This window comes from Mollisia scopiformis (genome assembly GCF_001500285.1).
Source record: "Mollisia scopiformis unplaced genomic scaffold LY89scaffold_20, whole genome shotgun sequence".
Taxonomy (NCBI): domain Eukaryota; kingdom Fungi; phylum Ascomycota; class Leotiomycetes; order Helotiales; family Mollisiaceae; genus Mollisia; species Mollisia scopiformis.
In genome coordinates this window covers 270,480-291,880 of record NW_017263600.1, presented here as the reverse complement: position 1 = coordinate 291,880, position 21,401 = coordinate 270,480, and the positions used below count along the sequence as shown (strand labels likewise).

Below are 21,401 nucleotides of genomic sequence, written 5' to 3'. Positions count from 1 at the left end.
AGAAGTAACAGGCCAGGAGAAGGAGGCTAAGAAGACGGTGCAGCCTTCCATGGTTATGTTTATGTGCCTACTGGACCTAAGGTAGCTGACGTTGCGAGGCAAGTCCAAAAGTTATCCAAGCATCGGGAAAATAAGAAGCCGACTGGGGCTAAGAGACTTCACTCACAATTCGTAATCCATCCTCCACCATCCATGTATGGGACATGATTATTGACCGGAGCGGGACTTTTTGGTTTGGGTCGAAGAATGTTTCTCCCCACTTTCATGTGGCTTACATGTTTTGCCCCGCGCCAGGGTCTGATTCGATGCAGGTCACCAAACCTCGCTTCTCGGTTGCAGTGATGCAGATGGGATGCGAATGTCTCTCCACACGCCCTTGATGATATTTGCGCATCTTACATGTCTTCACCGAATGATTCTTAAATCTGATCATTTGCCTATCTTTACATAGCATGCGGAACGAGAAGCACACATATAATTGATGAACTGATGAGTTGACGAAGGTGTCAGCATGGCATCGGGAACTTCTATCTTCATCGGATCCGATGGTTAGCCATCCTCGGCCGCCTGCTGCCGCTGTGGAAGACCTGCATTGTTGGCTGATATCTCGAATACGGTATACGAGAGCAAACGAAGTAATCACCGAGTGACTCGAAAGGTGATGTTTGTACAGCTGCAACTCACCATGAGCAATCGTGATTATACACGCCGTATCCGCACAAAGGCAAGCCAAACCGAGAGATAGCAATTGGTAAATTGCGCTTGGTCTGCGATCGCTCATACAAGGTAATTTTGACTCTTTCTAGAATGCAGATCGTTGCAGGCCACCTTCGAAATTGTTCCTCTCTCCCATTTCAAAGTCAACGGACTTACCCCTCGACCCGCACGAAGTCCAAGTCATCGGAACTAAAACCCCGATAGGCATGACCGTACTTCTTACCCAGGTAAGCACAACTCCAAAACCAGACCGCATTTACACTTTGCGACCTTTGAGTCAAGATCTAACTTCTAACGGGTCCTTCAGATGCATGCGAAACGTTCGTCTGGTCATCCGAGTGGTTCGTATACCATCCGAGGTTCTTGTTGGGATCCTCCTCATGTCAAAAGGACAACTTGCAAATGTTCAGACCGCCGTTGAGATGGACTTACGGATTCGAAAAGTCCGAGTCCATTCGGAAACATCTAATCGCCGAGCCTTGCGAGCTCGCTGCTATTGGACTGCTTCGTGATGTGGAATCGGCTTCGATACCCCAATTCGTATTTGTAGCGGTCATGAACGCTGATGATGGTAAGCACTGCTATTGACCGGTTCAACGCGACCTGCAGGAAAGCATGGTCTGTTGTGTAACTACGTGCAGCTTCCGAATCAGGACACCAGTAAGCTACATAGAAGCCAGAGCCGGCGAAACCTCTCGCAAATCACAAGAAGCAGAGTGCGAGTACACATAAATGCACGAGATAGCCTCTGCATTTGTTTGGATGTTGCTTTCGTCGCTTTTCAAACTTGTTTGTTGATTGAGGAATCAAGTCCTAATCTTCTGAAGGTTGAGCTTTCTGTGCGTTTTGTACCCATGAGTATAGAAAACTCAGTACCAAGCACAGCTGGTAATAGATTCAAGGCCGACGCCTATAGACTAAGAGTATCAGCCATGGGGTAGATAGGATTGTCATTTCCAGGAGAGGTTCTAGCGTTTGGAATTAAACAAAGTATTGGCATTTTGAATGTCTTCACTGATTGGTGTGACTCGACCGAGGGAGGAAATATCCTGTAGAGAAATAACAATGATAAAAATCCACGCAATCCTTGAACGGCAATAGATGTGAGAAGAAGAGGAAGGTGGGGGCGCAAGTCAGATTTAAGATGGCTGCGAAATACTTTACAACAGGAGAATACCGGGATTAGAGTCAACATCTTGAAGGAATGCATCGTCCTGCGACTTCGCATTCACTTGTCTCGATAGGAAGAAGCGAGATTGTGCTTGCTTGCTCGATCGTCTCGAGTACCTTTCAGCTTCGTGAGGTAAGCTCTGACTTCTTTAGAAGGAACGTTAAATTTCCTCTGTCTGCTGGAGCTGATAATCGTGTCCTTCCTTCCACAATACAGCACTAGCTTTAGGAAGATATTCGTAGAATGTTGGAAAGCATGCCTGTTTTCTAGTCAGAGTGCTGAACAAAAATATTCTTGCCAGTCCATTGTCTTAGAAGATGATAAGTAAAACAAGTGAACCACTCTGCTGTCTTTTGTCTTGGACATTGAGACTTAGGCATGGTTTGGAAAATTTGATGGAATGATCCTTGAAGACTTCCTCAAAAATGTGTGAGTTTCCAGTATTAGGTCATAGCAGGTGAGGTCTTCGAGAGGAAGCGCCACTGACAGTGCCACAAGACATAATATAGAATCTCTCATTTTGTGGACATTGAGCGCTGCAAGGTGCAAGGTGATTTGAGCTGTGACAAGGAACCTCGAAAAGATGCATGTTAATTCTTTCATGAAAGTAATTGTAGATCTTATCGACACAATGTATGCAACATTCCAAGAGAAATTGGCCCGTTTGAAGTACAGTTTTTATGTGTTGCTGTTACATCGAAGAGCCGAAAATTTTGATGGATTTATCCTCCTGAAAAGCAGCCATGGATTCCTTGCCCAAAGCTTGCGTTGGCGACAAAACACCTTCACCGCCCGCACCACGCTAAGAAGGCAGAATAGAACAACTACAATTCCGTGGGCTGAAAGGTGGTTTCGATTTCCACCCAAGTAATTCATAACACACTAACTATTAAACTTTGAAAGAATGGTGGGCAAGAAATCAGGGAAGGCGCTTCTGCGCGAGGAAGGTGGGCAGTTCTTTCCATTGAATCATATATCACTAATTAAGACTTGCGTAGGTCTCCAAAGAACTGACAATGGCATGAAGCAATCGAGCTGGCCTGAAATCCAGATGATCAATCAAAAAAACTATTATACGTTGGTACCCTATCTCTGGAACTCTGCGAATACCAATACGATTCACTATCTCTTGGTACTAGCAGCGTATCCTTGGTACTGCTTCTAATGGTACATAGCGATTACATGAAGCGCGATGACCAACACCTTGCGCTCCGCCTTCAGAACGAAGCCAATCGAGACCGCATGATACGGAATGCAAAGGACAAGGACAGAGCGCTGGCACGTACAGGCGATACCGATGTCCCAATTCCCATGGGCGTGGACGGCGAGGAAGATGACGAGAATGCAATCAACGATGGTCTTGATCCCTCGAAGATCATTGTCATTCATGCCGGTAGCCAGAATCTCAGGATTGGGCTTGCGGGTGATGCTCTTCCTAAGACCATCCCTATGACAATCGCTGCGAAATTTCCAACGAACGAATCCGAAACCTGTGAACCGAGACCCAAGCGTCAGAAGCTAGATGCTCACCCGGAGCAGCAATTCGGGGAGGATTTTACGAAGAAGTTCACAAAGATGTCAAATGATCTGAAGATTGATATGCGTGCGAACAAGCGCAAGGTTCTGCCTAATTCGAAAGAGTTGGTTATCAATTACAATCGACGTATCGACCCCGAGAAAATCCCAGAGCATAATGATCCTATGCGAATCGAGTGGACAGATGTCGCGAAAGATGATCCCAAGGATCATGGGACATTCTTTACTGGTACGGAAGCTTTACGAATCCCAGACGAATCAGAACCCAAGTACAAGGTCTTCTGGCCTATCCAACACGGGTGGGTCAACGAGAGTGATTATATGAGCAAATCACATCTGTGGGATGATCTAGAGTCCATTTTGGAGTCTGCTATACGGAAAGATCTGGGATTGAATCATAGAAGCGAGTGGCCCCAGTATAGCTGCGTCTTCGTTATCCCGGATCTGTACGACAAGAAATATGTCGAGACAGTACTAGATTTCTGCATGAAGGAATTTGAATTCAAGCAGGTTGCTTTCATTCAAGAGAGTCTTGCGGCGACTTATGGTGCGGGGTACTCCACTGCATGCATTGTCGATATCGGTGCACAGAAAACCTCAATCTGCTGTGTCGAAGATGGCATGTGCATCGAGGACTCGAGAATTAACTTGAAGTATGGTGGCTACGATGTTACGGAGACGTTCATGAAGATGATGCTTTTCGATCACTTCCCTTACCAAGAAATCAACATGAAACGGCGTTATGATTTCCTTCTTTCTGAAGAACTCAAGACCAACTTCTGTACGATGAGCCAGGCAGATATATCTGTTCAACTCTACGACTTCCATCTCCGTGCTCCAAACCAACCTACTCGCAAGTACCAGTTCAAGACTTACGACGAAGTCATCTTGGCTCCAATGGGCTTCTTTGATCCCTCAATTTTCGACAATAGCGAAAAGCTTAAGGGACGCCACGAATTCATTGACCGTTCCTATAACGCGTATGATCCAGATATGCCAGATGACCCTACTTCAGCAGCTCAATTGGCGATTTTAACTAGTATCAAGCCGTCACTCGCCACTCCTGCCATAGGATTCTCTTTCAATGGCAATGGTAATCTCGATGCCGCTACGCCATCCAAGGAAAAACCAAATCCTCTCGGTTTCTTCCGCAACGATGATACTAACGGCAATTCACGTGTCACTTCCGCAGCAGCATCTCCAGCTCCAGAAGGTGCAAATACTCCCGTCCCATCCGGTCCATTCGTCGTTGGCGCCAATGGTACAAATGGCGGATCTCCTGGCCCAAGCGGCTCAATATTCCAATTCGGCAAGGGTTCTCATAACAGCGGCACACCTGTCCCTCCTCCTGGCATGTTCGTCGACCCACAGGCTCGGACACAAAAAGACTTCGCTGCTGAGCGAGACCTTGTTCTCCCTATCTCCCCTCTAGATGTAGCCATCAACACTAGCATTACCCACGCAGTGAAAGGCGACGAGAAGAAAACCAAAGATTTCTTCGGCGGCATCATGCTTATTGGCGGTGGAGCGAAGACCCCTGGTCTAGGGCCCTTCCTCGAAGAGAAATTGAAGAAACTCCGTCCTGATCTTGCGGCCAAGCAGGAGAATCTCCAAGTCGGCACCAGTCCCAGAGAGATGGATGGTCAAGTCGTGGTATGGAAAGGTGCCAGCGTGTTTGCTCGGATGAAGACTCACGAGAGCTGGGTTGGTCCAGTCGAGTACGAGAGATTGGGAAGCAGGGTCTTGCCTACGAAGGTTCTGTGGAACTATTGAGTGATAGTAGGCTAGGCGTTGGGGAGTAAAGGGCATTTCTTGGGGTTCTGATAGCGATATTTGCCGGGGACATAGGGATGATGTGTAGGATCAGATAGATAGAGAGTAGTGAACTAAAAGTATCTTGATGCGTGGGGCGTTGATTAGCGACATAGGACTTAGTAGATGGCATTAATGCGATGCTTTTCTAGATTTTGAATGTCTGTCAGAAACTCATAACCTTTCTTGGTGTCATGTTCTCTTCCTGTTACAGACAATCATACGAAATAGTGAGCCAATTTGATATACACGCTTTGATCAATGAACAGTCTCCCATAAGTGAGCATCATTGAAGCAATGCTGAACCACGAAGAGAAGTATGTTGATAATAGCATCGTCCTCAGCAATCACCAACCAGCCTTCTTGATCAATGATCGATGCCAGTCATCATTATTCATTCTACCAATAAGTAGTGCAAAGGATTTCGATCCTACTCTGAGCATACAATGAACAAACCTTTGCAGTAACCATTAGATATACTACCATCCATCCATAGTCAGTAGTGGTCAGGGTAGCGTAAAATAGGGATCTGAAAGGTCACGTTAATCAGGCATCGGCGAAGAGCTTCATTATCACAATCACAAGCACGGAAAAGTTCATGGAGAGATTCATATTATCAATCAATCCAAAAAAAAAAACGAAGCTCTTTTGCTTCGCTCCTGGAGATGCCAGCTCCGTTTTCCTGTCCAATACAAAAAATAAAGAACTACAAACCAATAATTCCACGAGTGTGCCGTTAAAAACCCTTGCGGGGAAAAAGGTACACCTCTCTCCTGTCCGGTTGTGTGACTCTGGGGGGAGGTTAGCTTGTGTTTTGATGCAGGGTGAGGAAGGAAGGGAGGAAAGGGGATTTACAGTTCATCAGGCAGTTTACTGGGTTCCTCCGTACGACTCGAGAACTACGACGATGAAGTGACCTGATGGTTTTAGTCAAGAAGAGGAGAGGAGGAGGGGAAGGGAACTTACTTTACGACCGAGAAGGTCGTGGGGTTTTGTGGGTGCGCATCTCTGATCTCTTGTTTTTTTAGGTGGTGAAGAATGTGTTGAGGTGCTGACGTGCGCATCGACTCGAGTTGAGTTTGGGATACTCTTGAAAGTGTGGGAGGAGACTGATCGTTTGATCGGTTCCAGTTGAGAATGATGGTATGTTTGTTGTTGTTGAAGGAGACTGACTTTGATCGTCGGCTCGACTTGACAACGATGATGGGATGTGTATTGTTGAAGGAGACAGACATTGATTGTCGGCTCGACTTGACAACAAGTGTGTGTCAATCCTTGATTGAAAAGACGGAGAAGAGATGCAGAGATGGCCTGTTTTTGACAGAGATGAGCTTTTGAACCGGGCATGTTTTTTTTGGGGGGGTTTTTGTTGGTTTCTGATCATCGAGTCAGTGGAGGACATTTCTGAGAGAGGAGAGGGGACTTACTTTGGGCCACGCTGTTCTGAATTGTGAGTCTTGTCGTGTATGGTAGACTTGTGCCATTTGACTAATTCTGATAGCAGAGAGTCTTCAAGGACGTAATTGCCTTGAAAGATGCTGATCAGGCCAAGTAGACTTGGATGAGGAGGGTTTGTTTGTTTGCTTGTGGGTGATACTCGACTCAAATCCAGTGGTGGTTGATGCTTGTGTCGATACCATACTTTCGACTTTGATATCCATGAGAGTTAAGATCGGTGCTGCCACATTCAATGGACTTTTGGGTGTCTGGTACTTTGAAAGAACGAGGGTGAGGGTGGCATTGCCGCGTGGGATACCAGTCCTGCCACTTTCGATCGTGTACGCGGTGAGAGGGGGACGAATTCTCACAGACGGGGTTCCTGAGTTGAAGATTGGGAAGATAGAAGTTGCCGAGAAGGTCGTCTGATCCACCAAAATTCACTCACGCACTAAGATGTTCGTGTTTTGTGCGGAGGCAAAGCCTCAAGGAGAATTTGACGAAAGTCTTCCGAAGAAGTCGATTGTCGGTTGTAAGGTTTCTCGAGTTGAAGATCGGGAAGAAAGACGTTGCCGCGTGGGTCGCCAGATCCACCGAAATTCACTCACACACTAGGAGGCGGAAGTTCGTGTGGAGACGGAGGCTCAGAGAATGACAACGGCTCGACCGTATCGTACGGGAGCTCAGTCGTCGGGACATTATGTGAAAACATAATGGCATCTGGGAGCGGTACTCTAATTCCGGGAGCGAGGCCTTTATTCCAGGAGCTTGAGCTCTAATTCTGGAGGCGCTGCTCTAATTCCGGGAGTGATGCTCTGATTCCTGATGCGGTAGGTGGTTGATGTACCTTCGAGTGACTGTTATGTCCGGGGAGACATGAAGAACTATCGTAGTTCAAACAATACACTCGTTTCGAAGAGAATGTTCCGTCAGAATGACGAGGCCATGAGGCGGAGCTATCGTAGCTTCAAACATTCAAATCGAATCAAACCATATGCTCCGTTAATGAACGAGGCCCAGAAAGGGCGGAGCTATCGAAGCTACAAGCATCTGGTTTGAATTGTCGCCAATGAATGTGGCAGTGATGTTCGGTCAACACGAAGAAGCAAGTGTTGACTTTATGCAGTGAAGCAATGAACATCGGGTTCCTCGATACTCTATCGCTGATGCCTGGAGAAGAGAAGTGGCGTGTGAGGTGTTTCGAGTATCGGATTTCCAACATTTGTAATTTGTGATTGAAAGACGCCGAGTTTGCGATGGTGCGGCGGAGCTGTTGCTCGAAATGTTGGAACGTTGGGTTCAATATTCCGTAACAGAATGTTACGACGCGAGAAGTGCGGAGTATCGTACTCGAATATTGAATTGTGGTGACAAACATCTGGTAAGAGTCTTTGACTCATGATGATATGTCGATGGCGGGTACATCAGCCGGGTGTCTTGATAGACGGTTGATCTTATGCTCTCAAGCAGTGGATATCTTCGAACGAATCAGCTTATGTCGAGGAAAGAACATAGAGTACAACTTACTTAACTCCTCAATTGAGGTGAATTTATGTTACACCTCTATCGATGTTATAACAGTATTTTTTTTAGTCTGATTGATGGTGCAGAATTTTGCGACTCTGTCGACGAAAATTTGCGTACACTCATTACTTCGTCAAGTGAGACAGAAGTGATGTGAGGCAGCAGTTGGCATTTTTTTTTCTTTTTTTTCTGAAATGGTAAGCCGGATAGTCATTGTGCGTCTCGTAACCTACTTACTGATTTGCTTCTTCCTGGAATTGGAATGGTGGGATGTAGAGAGGGTTTTTTTTGTTTTGTGGCCTGATGTGTGTCAGTGAGGGCACACGAATAAGGTTTCACGAATCAAGAGACCCACAGTTGAATTGGGTCTGACGAACGAAGGGAGGTTCGTCCCAGATTTTGGTTTTTTTGTGTGTGCCATGATCTATAAACGTGTCAATAAGGGCGTGCTAGTTCACGGCACACAAATTGGAAAACGTACAAATGATTTTGAGTTTGACAAATGAAGGGAGGGTCGTCCCAGTGTGTGTGTTTTTTTCTTTCTTTTTTTTTCGTTTTTTTGTTTTTTTCTATCATGATCTATAAATGTGTCAATAAGGTCCTACTAGTAAACGGCACACAAATTAGAAAACGCACAAATGATTTTGAGTTTAATGAGTGAAGGGAGGGTCGTCCCAGTGTGTATTTTTGTCGTGCCATGATCTGTAGCTGGGTCAGTAGATATTGGTAGAAGAAGGTTGTGTTGGATTTACCATCTGATTGTGATCTTCTTCGAGGCAAACTTGATGGATTTTTCGATCTCAGCTGCAACTGCTTTTGTCTTTTCGACTGCAAGGTTGATAGCGAGTAAATCCTTATGAAGCTTATCTTTGATAGCCTCAGTCACTTCATCGTCGCCACCACCATAGAGAGGATATTCTGATGAGGTCAGTGTGAATTGAATTTGACGGATGGGAAACGCTTGCCTTCGAATCCCTTGGGGATACCTCCGGCCTCAGCTAACCACATAGCTTTTTGGAGGCGTTGGAATTTCTTGGTGAACTTTTGCATTTCTTTTTGTTGCAGAATTGCATGGTGGGCTTTCTTGGCTTTGAGATTGGCCAATGTGTTTGCTTGCTGAGATTGGAACTTTCGTTCGGTTTCAAGAGCAGTAATAGCAAGTTCTTTGTTTTTGAGCACGATATGTGCGTTGGGGGTCTACGCATGTAAGTTGAAATTTCAGATGATGGCATGAATTCAAAAATTACTTACTTTTTTGGTGGCAGTTTGGACATCTTTGACTGTTCAGTGTTAGGAATTCTCGGTTAAGCGAAGCTAGGAAAGAATTGTGTACTTACGCCAGAAATCTGGTGAATTGCGGGCGCATGGGCCGACATACGCCTTGAAGATTGCGTTGGCATTCATCTTGACGAGAACAAATTGTTCAAGTGAAGAGTTGATGTTTGAACAACAGTAATTGGGAAGCTTTGATATGCGATAAAATCGGATGTCAAGTTCGATGAAAACTGATGTATGAGGGAAGAAGAAAAAGGACGAGCAAGGGAGGAATTCCTGAGCTTTATAGTACTCAAAATGCACCAACGCTTAGCCTGTGAGTCAATTTCGAGTCACTCCGGAACTGTACTGACGAAATCTTGTTGGGTCTTGAGGTCATTCAGAAAACAAAGTTCGTTTGAAAGAAACAGAAGCTTTGCCTGACTTGGGAAGCTTGAAACTTCATTTGAAGCTTGCCGTCACTTCTTCGATCAACAGAAGAGGACAGAAGATTCTGAAAGGGTTGCAATGATTCCTTTGCGAGGGGTGTTTGAGTCGGGTGATCACGACGAGCTACGTACTTGAGAAGACCAGTAGATCATCTGCACGTTTGCTTCCATAGTTGGTATTTTCAACAAGTTCTTTTTTGTGGCTTTAAGAATACCTTGGAACTAAGACTTCTCAGTGTCACATACTATCGTTCGCTCAATTTCTCATTTACCAAGAAGATCCGGCACGAAAAGGCTGTTGAATGTGTATGCACGTGCAAAAGAGAGACCATTCATTCTCAACTTCTATAAGCCTCAGATATGGGATATGGGATGCAAACGCTGTTATATTGCAGGACGTCCAAATTCAAGATAAACAAAATGCCAATAATTCTTTGTGTGTGCTCCCACGAAAGTTTCGAGCCGCTGCTGATGATATCAAAATAGAGTTTGTACCAGAAAATAGAAGCCGCATATGACGATAATACATATACTGCTACTCCTGCTACTCTTAGGGCACCGGAAAGTGAGAGAACCGGAGCAATATGATTGGCTCTATATGATCCGCGGGCACAGAGAGGCTGCAAAGAGATAACGACTTGAAGTCACTGGCGACCTCGAATGAGATGGGAGAGCTATCTGGACAACTCGGACTTGGTCGGAATGAGAAAGAAGGCCAAACAAAACTCTCAGCATATAACGTGGTAAAGATGATGGAAAAGAAGGCACTGTGGGGTTCGAAGGGAATTGTGCGACATTCAATGTGATGGGAAAGAAAGAAGGTGAAAGGGGGAGATGAATTAAAGTTCTAGGCTAGTCCTATTTGGAGGATATCCACACGTGATGTCCCCAGCACGCCCTCGAACTCCTCAACTCCTCCTTCCTAATCCGAAAATGCTCCGTCTTGAATCCATTTGCATTGACGTCGCTTTTTTCATAAAGGTCTGTCGACATTGTTCAGCTCAGAACTCTTGATTGTTCAGGAAAAATCAAGTTTTTCGAGTGCCTTGGGCTAGGTAAACATGGCTGCACCTGCAATGTTTAACTTCAACTCGAACTCGCGTTCGTACAGATCCCATCTCGAATTCGACTCCGAAAGCGAAGCTGGATCGCCGCAAAAACAAAGAACGCGTGCAAAGGGATCATTGCAGACAACATTCCCTTCGACTTCCCCTGTGCACGTCGCGTCAGAGCAACTCGATTCCCAGGACTCAACCCGACCCATCTTCTCCTCATCCAGCTCACGAAACAGAATTGCGCCGAAGCAACCAAATTTCTCTAATCAGCACGAAATGGCGACTGACGCAGAAACAGAGGAGCTGAATGCTCACATGGCACTGTTGAAGACTGCGACTGGCCATCAGGATCACCATGAACTAACAGGAACACCAATATTCACAATGCCAGTTCTCAAGCACTCCAAGCATTTATTCAGCCAGTACGGCTTCATCGCAGGGATGTCTGATAGCTTGGATCGTGAGTCGACAGATGCAGAAGACCCCGTTGCTGGCACGCAAACAGACCCACGGCTCTTCTTTAATATTTCGGCTCCTTCGAGCGCGTTCATTTGTGGCTCTCAAGGCTCAGGTAAGAACCTTCATTTCGATCACCCACTCTTCGAGCAAAGACTGACCTCGCACTTCGATGCACAGGCAAATCCCATACTTTGTCTTGCCTTCTTGAAAATTGTCTTATGAAATCACACATCAGCAAGCTTGATAACCCTCTAGCTGGCCTTGTATTTCACTATGATTCTTTCACGTCAGACCTGAAGGGTGCGCCTTGCGAAGCTGCCTACCTTTCGTCCAATCCAAACATAAAGGTCCGAGTTTTCTGCTCTCCTACCAACTTGCAAACAATCAAGCGAACGTAGTAAGTCAGATTCTACTTTCATCCCGGCGACAGACTTGGAGGTTGGGCCTGCGAGACATCATTGGCAGAAATCAGCTCTTTTCCTCTTCAGAATATGATACGACACATATAAGACACATACTGATTTTCCAATAGTCTTGGCATGAATGTTCAGATTGAGCCCCTGCGTATCAACCAGAGCGATCTGAATACGAAGAGAATGTTGGATCTCATGGCTGTCAGCTCAGATGATGGGCCAATGCCATTATATCTCCACGCCATCAATCGAATCTTGCGCGAAATGCGCATGGTGCAGCAACAGACTAACGGTTCTTTCAACTACGCGGAGTTCAAACGATTGGTAGCAGACTGCAATATGACACCAGGCCAGTTGGCGCCATTGACACAGCGTCTCGACACCCTCGAAAGCTTCATGCCGAGATCTCAGACGCAGGTAGATAACAAAGAACAGGCAAGAAAGAAGAAAAATGAGAGTGGGAATGATTGGACTATCACGGTTCGTAAATTGAATCCCTGAAACGTGAAGCAGTAGCTAATCAACACAGCCTGGAAGTCTAACCATTGTCGATCTTTCCTGCCCGTGCGTTACGTCAGAAGGAGCATGTGCTTTGTTCAACATGTGCTTGAGCTTGTTTCTAGAGCAGAAGACAACCGTGGGTAGAGTTGTTGCACTGGACGAAGCACATAAGGTAAGATTGCCTTCCATTTCGAGGGTGGATAATATTTCGATAAATACTAACAAGAGTCACAGTATATGAATTCTGCATCCGAGGCTACTGCATTGACAAATACCCTCCTATCCTCCATTCGTCTCCAACGTCATTTAGGCACTCGAGTCTTCATCTCAACACAGGAGCCAACAATCTCACCAAAATTGCTTGACCTCTGCTCTTTGACTATAGTTCATCGGTTCTCCTCCCCGGATTGGCTGCGATGCCTCAAGTCGCATCTCGCTGCGCTGGATGTTGAAGAGGACTCGGTCCATAGCCAGAAGTCAAAGATCATTAACATCTTCAATAAGATCGTGAAATTGAGAGTTGGAGAAGCTTTGCTCTTTGCCCCGAGTGCCACTATTGGAATTGGTGTTAGTGACAGTCCAGGATCGAAATTGCCAGAAGCAAAGATGTTACGACTTGGCCTGGGATTCTTGAAGATTAAGATTCGTGCTAGAATCACCGCGGACGGTGGAAAGAGTGTCCTGGCAATCGGTACTGGCGCAGCTTCCATCAATGTCAAATCAGGCGCTGTTTCGAAGAAGAGTACCGAGCCATCGCCCGAAACAGCCCTCACAATCGCGCCAGTCCCTATCAAACAATCTCAAGCCCAAGTCACCTCCATTTCTACCACATTCGGAGCACCATCTCCGACGCCCCGAGTTTTTGATGGGCTTCGTGCTGCTGGTCCACCTATCCCAGCGGTCGAAAGTCTGAAGACGCGCGGAACATTGGGACTGAATCATACGCCACCTGTGACCCGAACAACTTCAGGTCCATTTCATGTGAACCTACCAGGAGTTGGAAAGCTCGTTCATGGAACCGCGAATAAGGACATATTCAGTTGGACAAACAGTAACACAAGTTCTGCAAATCATGTTGGAGCTGAGAACTCAACATTTGGCGTTGGAAAAGCCAGAGGCTTCGGTGACAGCAGCTTGACGTTACAGGAGAACAAGAAACCCACGTCCCCGGTCGAAAAGAGAGAGACTACTTCTCCACTGCTAACTGGCAATCTCTCGAACTCGATCTTTGCCAATCCGAAGGGGAATGCCAGTATTCAGCAGCCGAGTTCTGCACTCAAGAACCAGCTCCCTGCCTCTCCAGCTATGAGTGCGAATACACCAGTGGTCATTTGTCCAGGAACACGAACTTCGATGTTCATTCCATTCACCGAGACCGAGGTATCCAAGGCCGAATTGCCAATTATGCAGAATACTTTTCAGCATTTCTGTGCTCAGAAGGCTTTCTCGATGTTTTCTCAAGAGGAATTGAGGCTCGCCGACTATGCTGTCACACGAATTTTCAAGAGTGACACTAAGGCTTCTGCATCTGGAGCACGTTAAGTCAGGGCATTAAGATGTGTGCCACCGAAGACATTATGTCACCGGAGGAATTGTACGTTGTAACAATGACTTGTACGTATACTGTAGCTCATGGCTTTTCTTTTCTACGATATGTATGGCGATTTTGTGTTGATTGGCCTTGGCTCTGCTTACTTGTATTCTAAAGAATTGCCTCACGGCGAACGGTCTGGAGTTTTGTAGATGTCGGAGAAGCTGTGTTGGTAGCAATAGTGCAGCGTGTTACTTATGTACATTTTATCATGAATGAATATTGACGTTCTTCTTCACATTTTGAAGTGTCATGCTTACGGGCCCAGTCTCCAGCACAACCCAAACTCATGGTAGACGGAGTGATATCAGTCACGTGAATATGGTTCATCTAGCAGGATGTTTTTTTTTCCTTGGAAACTTTCAAGGACGGACACGGAGCGTGGGCCCGAAGAGCTTTGGTACTGGTCATGCTCTGCTTCATATCTATATGTTGATCTAAGATAAGCTGAATTGAACACTGCCGATATACCTACCCTGCAGCCGCAATGACGTATAGAATTTATGCCATCCTGGCTGCCTTGACCTCAAATTTTTCCTTTCTGTCAGACATCTTCAAACACATTCGTTGCTTACGATTTCCAGAGACTTTCTTTCTGCACATTTACGTCCGAAGATACAAAATGTCTTCATCCAAACAGAACATACTGATAATCGGTTCCGGCTGGGCCGGTTCCACCCTCGCTACGTCGCTGGACGAAAATAAATTCTCAATCACAGTCGTATCACCAGAGTCCACGACGCCATATACGCCGTTGCTGGCTAGTGCTGCTTGTGGGCTTTATGATTACAGTCTGGTCGAGACACCGATTCGGCACACGGGGAAGAGGATGAAGTATATTAAAGCACGGGTTTTGGATATTGATTTCAAGGGCAAGAATGTGAAATGCCAGTCTGTGTTTGAGGATGCTCCTACAAATGAGTTTGTGATTGATTATGACATCGTTGTTGTTGCTCCTGGAGTGAGTTCCTCTCCTCAGATTTTCAAGATACTGAAGCTAACAAAACCAATAAAGTGCGTAAACCAAACCTTCAACACCCCAGGCGTAGCCGAAAACGCCCTCTTCCTCCGAAACGTCAAAGACGCCATGAAAGTCTCGTCCCAGGTCCAGAACTGCTTCGAGAAGGCCTCCATCCCCGGCCTCACAGAGCAGCAACAACGTTCGCTGCTGCACTTCGTCGTCGTGGGCGCTGGTCCCACTGGCGTTGAAGTTTCCTCCGAACTCTCTGATCTCTTTGCTGATACTTACTCAAAACTGTATCCTCACCTAAACGGAAAAGTATCAATCACCATCCACGACATTGCCGAGAACGTGCTCTCAGGATTCGACTCTAAACTACAGGAATACGCCATGTCAAGCTTTGATAAACGGAACGTAGAGGTTTTAACCGGGTCTCACATCGAGAAGGTAGAGAAAGCTTGCCTGTTCACGAAAGAGAAAGGACGTATCGAGTGCGGAGTCGTGATCTGGGCTACTGGCAACAAATGCTCGCCCCTCGTCGAAACCCTCCCCGTCAAGAAAACCCCCAGAAATCCACGCATCCTCACAGATGACTTCCTCCGGATCTACACCCCCTCCTCCACCCTCATCGACTCCGCCTACGCCCTCGGGGACGCAGCAGACGTCGAAGACGCCCGACTGCCCACCACGGCCGAAGTCGCTTGTCAAAAAGCGTCATACCTAGCAAAGAGCTTGAACAGAGGCTTCGAGAAGCCGTTTCGCTATGAGCAGGCGGCGTTAGTGGCGTACCTGGGGCAGAATGATGGGGTGATTAGTGGGAAGAAGGATTATTCGGGGGCGCAAGCTTGGATTGCGTGGCGGAGTAAGAATTTTCTGTGGACGCGGACGTGGAGGCAGAAGGTTTTGATTGTAGTGGGTTGGTTATTGGATTTAGTGACTGGGAGGGCGATTGCGCCAAGGTGAGGAGAGGGTGGAATTTGTGAGGAAGGTTTATTGGATGGTGATAACAGTTCCCCTCAAATTAATAATCTTCCCTCTATCCTTACTTCCCCTTAAGCGAAGCTCGTCGACTCCCTAGACCGTCCAGATCTCTCTACTGTAAACCTAGCGAACAGCTTCACCTCTCCTCACTTTCAAACCCCCTCCCCTCATTCACTCCCAGAATCATTAAAAAGCCTCTATCACGTTAACCAACTATCTCCAAAAAATCAGAACCCCATCTCCCAACACCAATTGAGTATCTGATCGCTTATTCTAGTATCTGTCATAGTGGTTGGTGCTCTAGATTAAAATCACCAGCTTTTGAAAGCAGATTTTTGAGTACAAGCGGTCTCAATAGACTTGTTGCAACGTGTAACAAAACGCTTGAGCGTGTTCACGTGAATGCAGTTGAAATACCAAGTGTAAGTAGTATCTTGGGCTTTTGAGCACTCATTCTCTCCTCGATCTCGCGTGTTTCAGGGGAAGCGAGCCTCCCTAAACAACCTAATCCATGAACGCTTTCAGACTCACTCAAAAACGATCGAGACTTCACAGCGTCACTGTTACACCCTTCACTAGGTCAAAGTCACGCACACGACTCAAAAACTGCAATGCAAAACGGCATCTATTCTCTCTCTCTCCACCCGCCCCACCCCACAATAGCTTTTCAGGCCATCAGCTTAGAAAGAGACAACGCCCCATAAATCTATATTAACACATTGTTGTTCTTTCTCGCAGCCATACCCCATGTTCCATGCCCTTCCATAATATAATACAATGCTTGCTTGCTCCCTTTACAAGCTCTAGATAGTACCCTAGCATCAAGTTCTCCACAACGTGACGCAATATCTTTTTTCCCCAGCCAAAAAGCAACGCAATCAACGAAGGATTCTTTCTATCGCTGCACAAACGTGAGAGTGATTATGCGGAAATAGCAGAGTATGGGTAATTAGCCCATGTCGACGTCGCCGTCAGCCATTGCAAGTCTCTGCTTTGCAGTCTTGGCTTTCTTGGCAGAAGCATTCTTTCGAGGCTTCTTGCCTTTCGATCCCAATGCGGCGCCGTCAGCGCCAGGAATGGGTGTTGCGGCGCCAGAAGGACGATTGGAGCCATCGTCGAAGTGACCTTCACCTGGATGGTAGTTAGTACATGTTCCACGATATTCAAGGGTGTCAAGACTCACCCTCGTGGTAAAGATCCTCCAAGCTGCCACCAGCCTCCGCCTTCCTTTTCTTGCCTTTACCCTTCTTTCCCTTCTCAGGCATCTTGGCTTCCTCTGCCGCAATCTCTGCCTCCTTTCTCTCAATCTCCGCAGCCTCCTCATCGTCCACGAGCCACATGGCAATATCCTTGGTTCGGTTCTCCTTCGATCTGGTGTTGAAGTCGACACCGCCACCTGAGCCACCAGTCATGACAACCTTCTGCACTTCTTCTTTCTGCAGAGCTCGTTTTCGGATACGCTCTTCGATAGTACCACGAGTGATCATGCGATAGACTGTGACTTGTTTAGTCTGACCGAGACGATGGGCACGATCCATGGCTTGAGAATCGATGGTGGGGTTCCAATCAGAATCGTAGAAGATGACAGTGTCAGCACTGGTCAAGTTGATACCAAGACCACCTGCACGGGTACTGAGAAGGAAGATGAAAATCTCTGGCCGAGTCTGGAAATCGTGCACAGTATCTCTTCGGTCTTCAAGTTTAGTGGAACCATCAAGACGGAGATACTTGTAATTGCGGTAAGTGAGGTACTCTTCCATGAGATCGATCATCTTAGTCATCTGGAAGTATAGCAATACACGATGACCTTCGTCCTTGAGCTTGAACAGTAGTTCATCCAGCTTAGCAAGTTTTCCAGAATCGGTGACGAAGCGACGCATTGAAGGTACACGGATGTTGGTGAAGCGCTGCTTCTCGGAAGTGGGAGCAGGAAGAAGTTTAGGTGGGGGATACATCGCCGTAGGAACCTTAGATGCAATCAACGCTCTCTCTTCAAGGGGCGATGGACCATATAGAGCACGACGCATTGGTACATTGAACAGGATGTTCTCCTTCTCAATTACAGCACCTCGGCTAGAGCAAACAACCTCGATTGGTGGAGCAGAGGCTGAAGGTCGACCGCATTGTTCGAGTCGACTGAGACCAGATTTCGCAAAGACGTCCTTGGAGACATTGAAAAGCTTATTCAGATAACCCTCATCGGTGACTTCTGCTAATGGCTTTCGGTCCTTGCGATCCACGATCCTCAGCATGGCCTGAGCAGGAGTGAAATTCTTTTCCTCTTCCTCATCGTAGACGACATCGAGGACACCAAGTCGACGTGGCTTTTGAGCAAGATTGACTGCGCGGCTGAATAGATCCTTGTGAGCAGCTTGAGAAACATCGCCAATCGAGGTATCAGCGAATCTAAGCCAAGCAAAAGCTTTGTTCTCGGCCATATTCTCACGAATGTATTCTGGCTTGAAGACATTCAATAATTGATCCAAATATTTGCTCTTGAATCCGGCCTTATCGTTAGTTCGTCCAGGCATGCTAAGTCGCCCATCCTCTCTCCAAACCAATCGAGGGAGTTGGTACTCAATTAAATTGCGGGTAGAATAGCCAACATTGATCAAAGGTCCTTCACGCATGAAAGAAGCAGTCTCGGCAAAGTGACCAAAAGAGAAGGGGGACGTGGTCTCGGCTCTCTGGAACAAGTCGGGATGGTTACAGACCTTTCGGAACTGCATGACCAAATTCATAAGAGTGCCAGCATCACCATCATCACCAATTGTGGCTTTCTCAATGAGATCCATAATGCTGATCTGATTGCGAAGGTTGCCATAATAAGCTCGTTGGCGGTACGTGAGGTCACAGAAGATGTCCAGCTCAATCTTGTCACCCAGCTCCTTTTGAACGTGCTTCTTGACACGACGAAGCATGAAGGGCTTCAAGATCATGTGCAATCTCTTCAGCTGATCTTCGTTGAGCTTGGTGTTACTCTGAGCATGGCTTTCGATATCCTTTGAGAACCACTCGCTGAATTCGTCGTGCGAATCGAACAAGCTGGGCATGATGAAATGCAGCAGAGCCCACAATTCCTGCATGTTGTTTTGGATAGGCGTACCAGTCAAAAGCAATCGGTTACGGCAATGGAAACCAAGCAAGCTCTTCCATCGAGAACTCTGTGAACTCTTGATAGCCTGAGCCTCATCAAGAATCATGTACTGCCACTTCATCTTCTGAAAGTAATTCACATCAGATACGACCAGCTGATAAGAAGTGATCAAGACGTGGAAGGGGGCGTCTCTGGTGTAGGTGATGTGTTTGCGATCCCAGAACTTTCGGAGCACCTTTCGGTCGGCAGCGGTACCCCAGTATGGTAACACCTTCAGCATGGGAACGAACTTGGTGATTTCTTGCTGCCAGTTGTGAAGTGTGGAAGCAGGAGCAACAACCAAGAATGGACCCCAAATGTTATGCTTCTCAGCAAGATAACCCATGACCGAGATTGATTGAACAGTCTTTCCCAGGCCCATCTCGTCGGCCAAAATACCATTGATGCCCTGCTCATAGAGATTGACCAGCCAGTTGAGACCCTTAAGTTGGTACTCTTTGAGCTGAGCTTGAAGCATCTTGGGCTGCTCAATGTCGACATCGCCCATTCCAGAAGGATTTTGAAAGTTCATCTCTCCCTCATCGTCCATGGCAGGAGTGTCGTCTTGATTATTGAATGCTCTGGCCTTATTTTGAGCTTCTTGGATAGCGTTCTGGGCGTTAGCGATAGCAGCAGCTTGCAAAGCACTCTCATCCTCAGCATCAAAATCGAGATCCTCGAAGTTCGTGACCTTGGCACCAGGAGCTCCGTGGTTATCGGGAACATTGATCTTGTTTGTATTTCCATCGCTTTTCGATACAGCCTCGTCCGGATGATCGGTCGATCGCTCAACCTCGTCAGTCTTGATCTTCTTGCCAATGAAATGCGAGTAGAGTTCAGTCTGGGAAATGAGGAAGTTGAGTTTCCGCTTCTGCCTATTGGCTTCTCGATCAGCTTCCGCTTTCTTCGCATTCTCAAGCTCTTGCTTCTCAGCGGCTCGTCGGAGGTCTCTCTCCTCTCGCTCGTTACGCTTCCAGAAGCCCATCATCTCTCGCATGGCACGCTTGGCACGCGCCTGAAGGTCCTTTGTGCCTTTATTTGTCTTGAGTTGCCATCTCTTGGCCTCTTTCGAAGCCAGAATAGCAGTCTTCTTCAAGTTGGAGGCTCTCGTCCCGTACGATTCACCAGCTACCTTGTGAGTCTTGCTGACATCTTTGCGCGCCAAATCTCGCCAAATCTGGTCGTAAATCTGGTTATAACCCTTTGAAACAAATGGCTCGAATGTCGCTGGGGACTCCTCTCTAGGTTCCTTATGCTCCTTGGCGTTCAGCTTGAGTCTGATCTTGGGCTCTTCCTTCGGTGGAGGTGGCAAAGACGGTGGCTCCTCTCCAGCATCAATTGCAGCTTGTGCAGCCTCTGCTGAATCTTTCTCTGCTTGCTTCTGCTCTTTGGACTTTCGCGGGCGAGCTCCGCCACGCCTGGGCTTGACTTTTTCCTCGACAGCAGTAAATGTAGACATCATACCTCCAGAGAAGTTAGGCTCCATTGGTGATACAGCACGAATCTCCGGACCCTTGTCGCCTCGGGACAAGATCATCTTGGTCTGCTGAGCCTTCTTCTCTGCTCTCTGGGCTTCCTTCAAGTATTTCTGCCTCTCGTGCTCATCTTCAGCAGCCTGAGCCTTTGCCAGGGCGGCTTGACTCTGCTCAACGTTGGTGGCAACAGTCTTTTCTCGTCGACGCTTTCTCTGCATGTCCTTCTTGCGCTCCTTTTCGGCCTGGACCTCCTTTTCTTGAACTGCCGTGATAGCAGCGTCGACGTTGATCTCCCTGAATCGGAGCTCACCAAGATCTGCGTGTCTACCAAGCTTTTGTGCCATTTTATCTGAGAAAGTCTTTCTTCGTTGCTTCGTCTTGGATGTCTCGACATTCTCTACTTCGAGCTTGCGCTTTAGACTTCGGACCTTGAATGTCTTTTTGTCTTCATCGAATTCTGGCATCTCGACATCGCTCGTATCCGCCTCAATCCTCGCCAGCGCAGCAGCTACCTCCTTTTCTTGCTCCTTCGATATTTGCTTCTGCTTTGGAGAAGGCTTTTTTGGCTCGCCATTCGCCTTCCGCTTCGCAGGAACTCGGACTGTAGGTGTCTGTGTTGGGGCGAGGGAGGACTGTCGGGAACTGTCTCTTGACATCGTTTCATGCACGGGCGCAGGTATTGATTGCCGTGATGGCTTTCGAGGTTTGGCGATAGTAGGAGTAGGAGCAGGTGTTGGCTTCGAGATTGGGTCGGCGTTGGAAAGGATGCTGGAGAAAGACATGGGATCTGCGGGTCTGCTTGGGGGCTGACAGTCATACGGATTAGCTTGGTGAGCAAAAGAAGCTGAACACTGGGAATGATATACCGTAGCCGCGACAACTGGCTCTTGCTTGATTGGAGCGTCCATCGTCATGCCGTTGTGTCGCAT

At 47.1% G+C, this 21,401-nt stretch overlaps 7 protein-coding genes across 7 annotated transcripts; 4 read left to right on the top strand and 3 right to left on the bottom strand.

Annotated features, from left to right (window-relative positions):
• Positions 1–29: 29 nt before the first annotated feature.
• Positions 30–1,004, bottom strand: LY89DRAFT_192758 (uncharacterized protein). The gene has a single exon (XM_018205719.1). It carries the CDS (start codon positions 779–781, stop codon positions 272–274), a length of 510 nt encoding a protein of 169 aa, XP_018067129.1. The 5' UTR covers positions 782–1,004; the 3' UTR covers positions 30–271.
• A 1,748-nt stretch (positions 1,005–2,752) lies between these two features.
• On the top strand, positions 2,753–5,402 carry LY89DRAFT_622749 (actin-like ATPase domain-containing protein). The gene is made up of 3 exons (XM_018210987.1): positions 2,753–2,835; positions 2,887–2,965; positions 3,064–5,402. The coding sequence occupies exons 1-3, from the start codon at positions 2,793–2,795 to the stop codon at positions 5,195–5,197; spliced, it is 2,256 nt and encodes a 751-aa protein (XP_018067128.1). The 5' UTR covers positions 2,753–2,792; the 3' UTR covers positions 5,198–5,402.
• A 3,458-nt stretch (positions 5,403–8,860) lies between these two features.
• On the bottom strand, positions 8,861–9,722 carry LY89DRAFT_785354 (uncharacterized protein). Its single transcript, XM_018222884.1, has 5 exons — positions 9,535–9,722; positions 9,449–9,477; positions 9,163–9,394; positions 8,950–9,115; positions 8,861–8,899 (listed from the first exon to the last, which is right to left on the bottom strand). Coding segments are annotated over exons 1-5 (495 nt in total). The 5' UTR covers positions 9,602–9,722; the 3' UTR covers positions 8,861–8,898.
• Positions 9,723–11,339: 1,617 nt separating this feature from the next.
• Positions 11,340–13,018, top strand: LY89DRAFT_592320 (uncharacterized protein; the record flags this gene model as incomplete). The annotated part of the gene is made up of 5 exons (XM_018209694.1): positions 11,340–11,526; positions 11,592–11,811; positions 11,947–12,307; positions 12,357–12,500; positions 12,563–13,018. Coding segments are annotated over 5 exons (1,368 nt in total), but the record flags the coding sequence as incomplete, so codon positions are not given.
• A 1,403-nt stretch (positions 13,019–14,421) lies between these two features.
• LY89DRAFT_622743 (FAD/NAD(P)-binding domain-containing protein) lies at positions 14,422–15,993 on the top strand. The gene is made up of 2 exons (XM_018210986.1): positions 14,422–14,880; positions 14,935–15,993. The coding sequence occupies exons 1-2, from the start codon at positions 14,542–14,544 to the stop codon at positions 15,841–15,843; spliced, it is 1,248 nt and encodes a 415-aa protein (XP_018067125.1). The 5' UTR covers positions 14,422–14,541; the 3' UTR covers positions 15,844–15,993.
• A 296-nt stretch (positions 15,994–16,289) lies between these two features.
• Positions 16,290–16,693, top strand: LY89DRAFT_192465 (uncharacterized protein). Its single transcript, XM_018205714.1, has one exon. It carries the CDS (start codon positions 16,373–16,375, stop codon positions 16,574–16,576), a length of 204 nt encoding a protein of 67 aa, XP_018067124.1. The 5' UTR covers positions 16,290–16,372; the 3' UTR covers positions 16,577–16,693.
• Positions 16,694–16,810: 117 nt separating this feature from the next.
• On the bottom strand, positions 16,811–21,401 carry LY89DRAFT_592256 (putative DNA helicase INO80; the record flags this gene model as incomplete). Its single annotated transcript, XM_018209687.1, has 3 exons — positions 16,811–16,992; positions 17,045–21,278; positions 21,339–21,401. 3 exons carry the CDS (start codon positions 21,399–21,401, stop codon positions 16,811–16,813), a joined length of 4,479 nt encoding a protein of 1,492 aa, XP_018067123.1.

Excerpts from the sequence above, each read along its gene's own strand:
- LY89DRAFT_192758 (XM_018205719.1), bottom strand. The coding sequence starts at position 781 with ATGAGCGATCGCAGACCAAGCGCAATTTACCAATTGCTATCTCTCGGT.
- LY89DRAFT_622749 (XM_018210987.1), top strand. The coding sequence starts at position 2,793 with ATGGTGGGCAAGAAATCAGGGAAGGCGCTTCTGCGCGAGGAAG. Across the intron at positions 2,836-2,886 it reads GGCGCTTCTGCGCGAGGAAG|GTCTCCAAAGAACTGACAAT; the intron begins GTGGGCAGTTCT and ends AGACTTGCGTAG. Across the intron at positions 2,966-3,063 it reads AATCAAAAAAACTATTATAC|CGATTACATGAAGCGCGATG; the intron begins GTTGGTACCCTA and ends AATGGTACATAG.
- LY89DRAFT_785354 (XM_018222884.1), bottom strand. The coding sequence starts at position 9,601 with ATGAATGCCAACGCAATCTTCAAGGCGTATGTCGGCCCATGCGCCCGC. Across the intron at positions 9,395-9,448 it reads TCCAAACTGCCACCAAAAAA|ACCCCCAACGCACATATCGT; the intron begins GTAAGTAATTTT and ends TTACATGCGTAG. Across the intron at positions 9,116-9,162 it reads TATCCCCAAGGGATTCGAAG|AATATCCTCTCTATGGTGGT; the intron begins GCAAGCGTTTCC and ends TGACCTCATCAG.
- LY89DRAFT_622743 (XM_018210986.1), top strand. The coding sequence starts at position 14,542 with ATGTCTTCATCCAAACAGAACATACTGATAATCGGTTCCGGCTGGGCC. Across the intron at positions 14,881-14,934 it reads TCGTTGTTGTTGCTCCTGGA|TGCGTAAACCAAACCTTCAA; the intron begins GTGAGTTCCTCT and ends AAACCAATAAAG.
- LY89DRAFT_192465 (XM_018205714.1), top strand. The coding sequence starts at position 16,373 with ATGAACGCTTTCAGACTCACTCAAAAACGATCGAGACTTCACAGCGTC.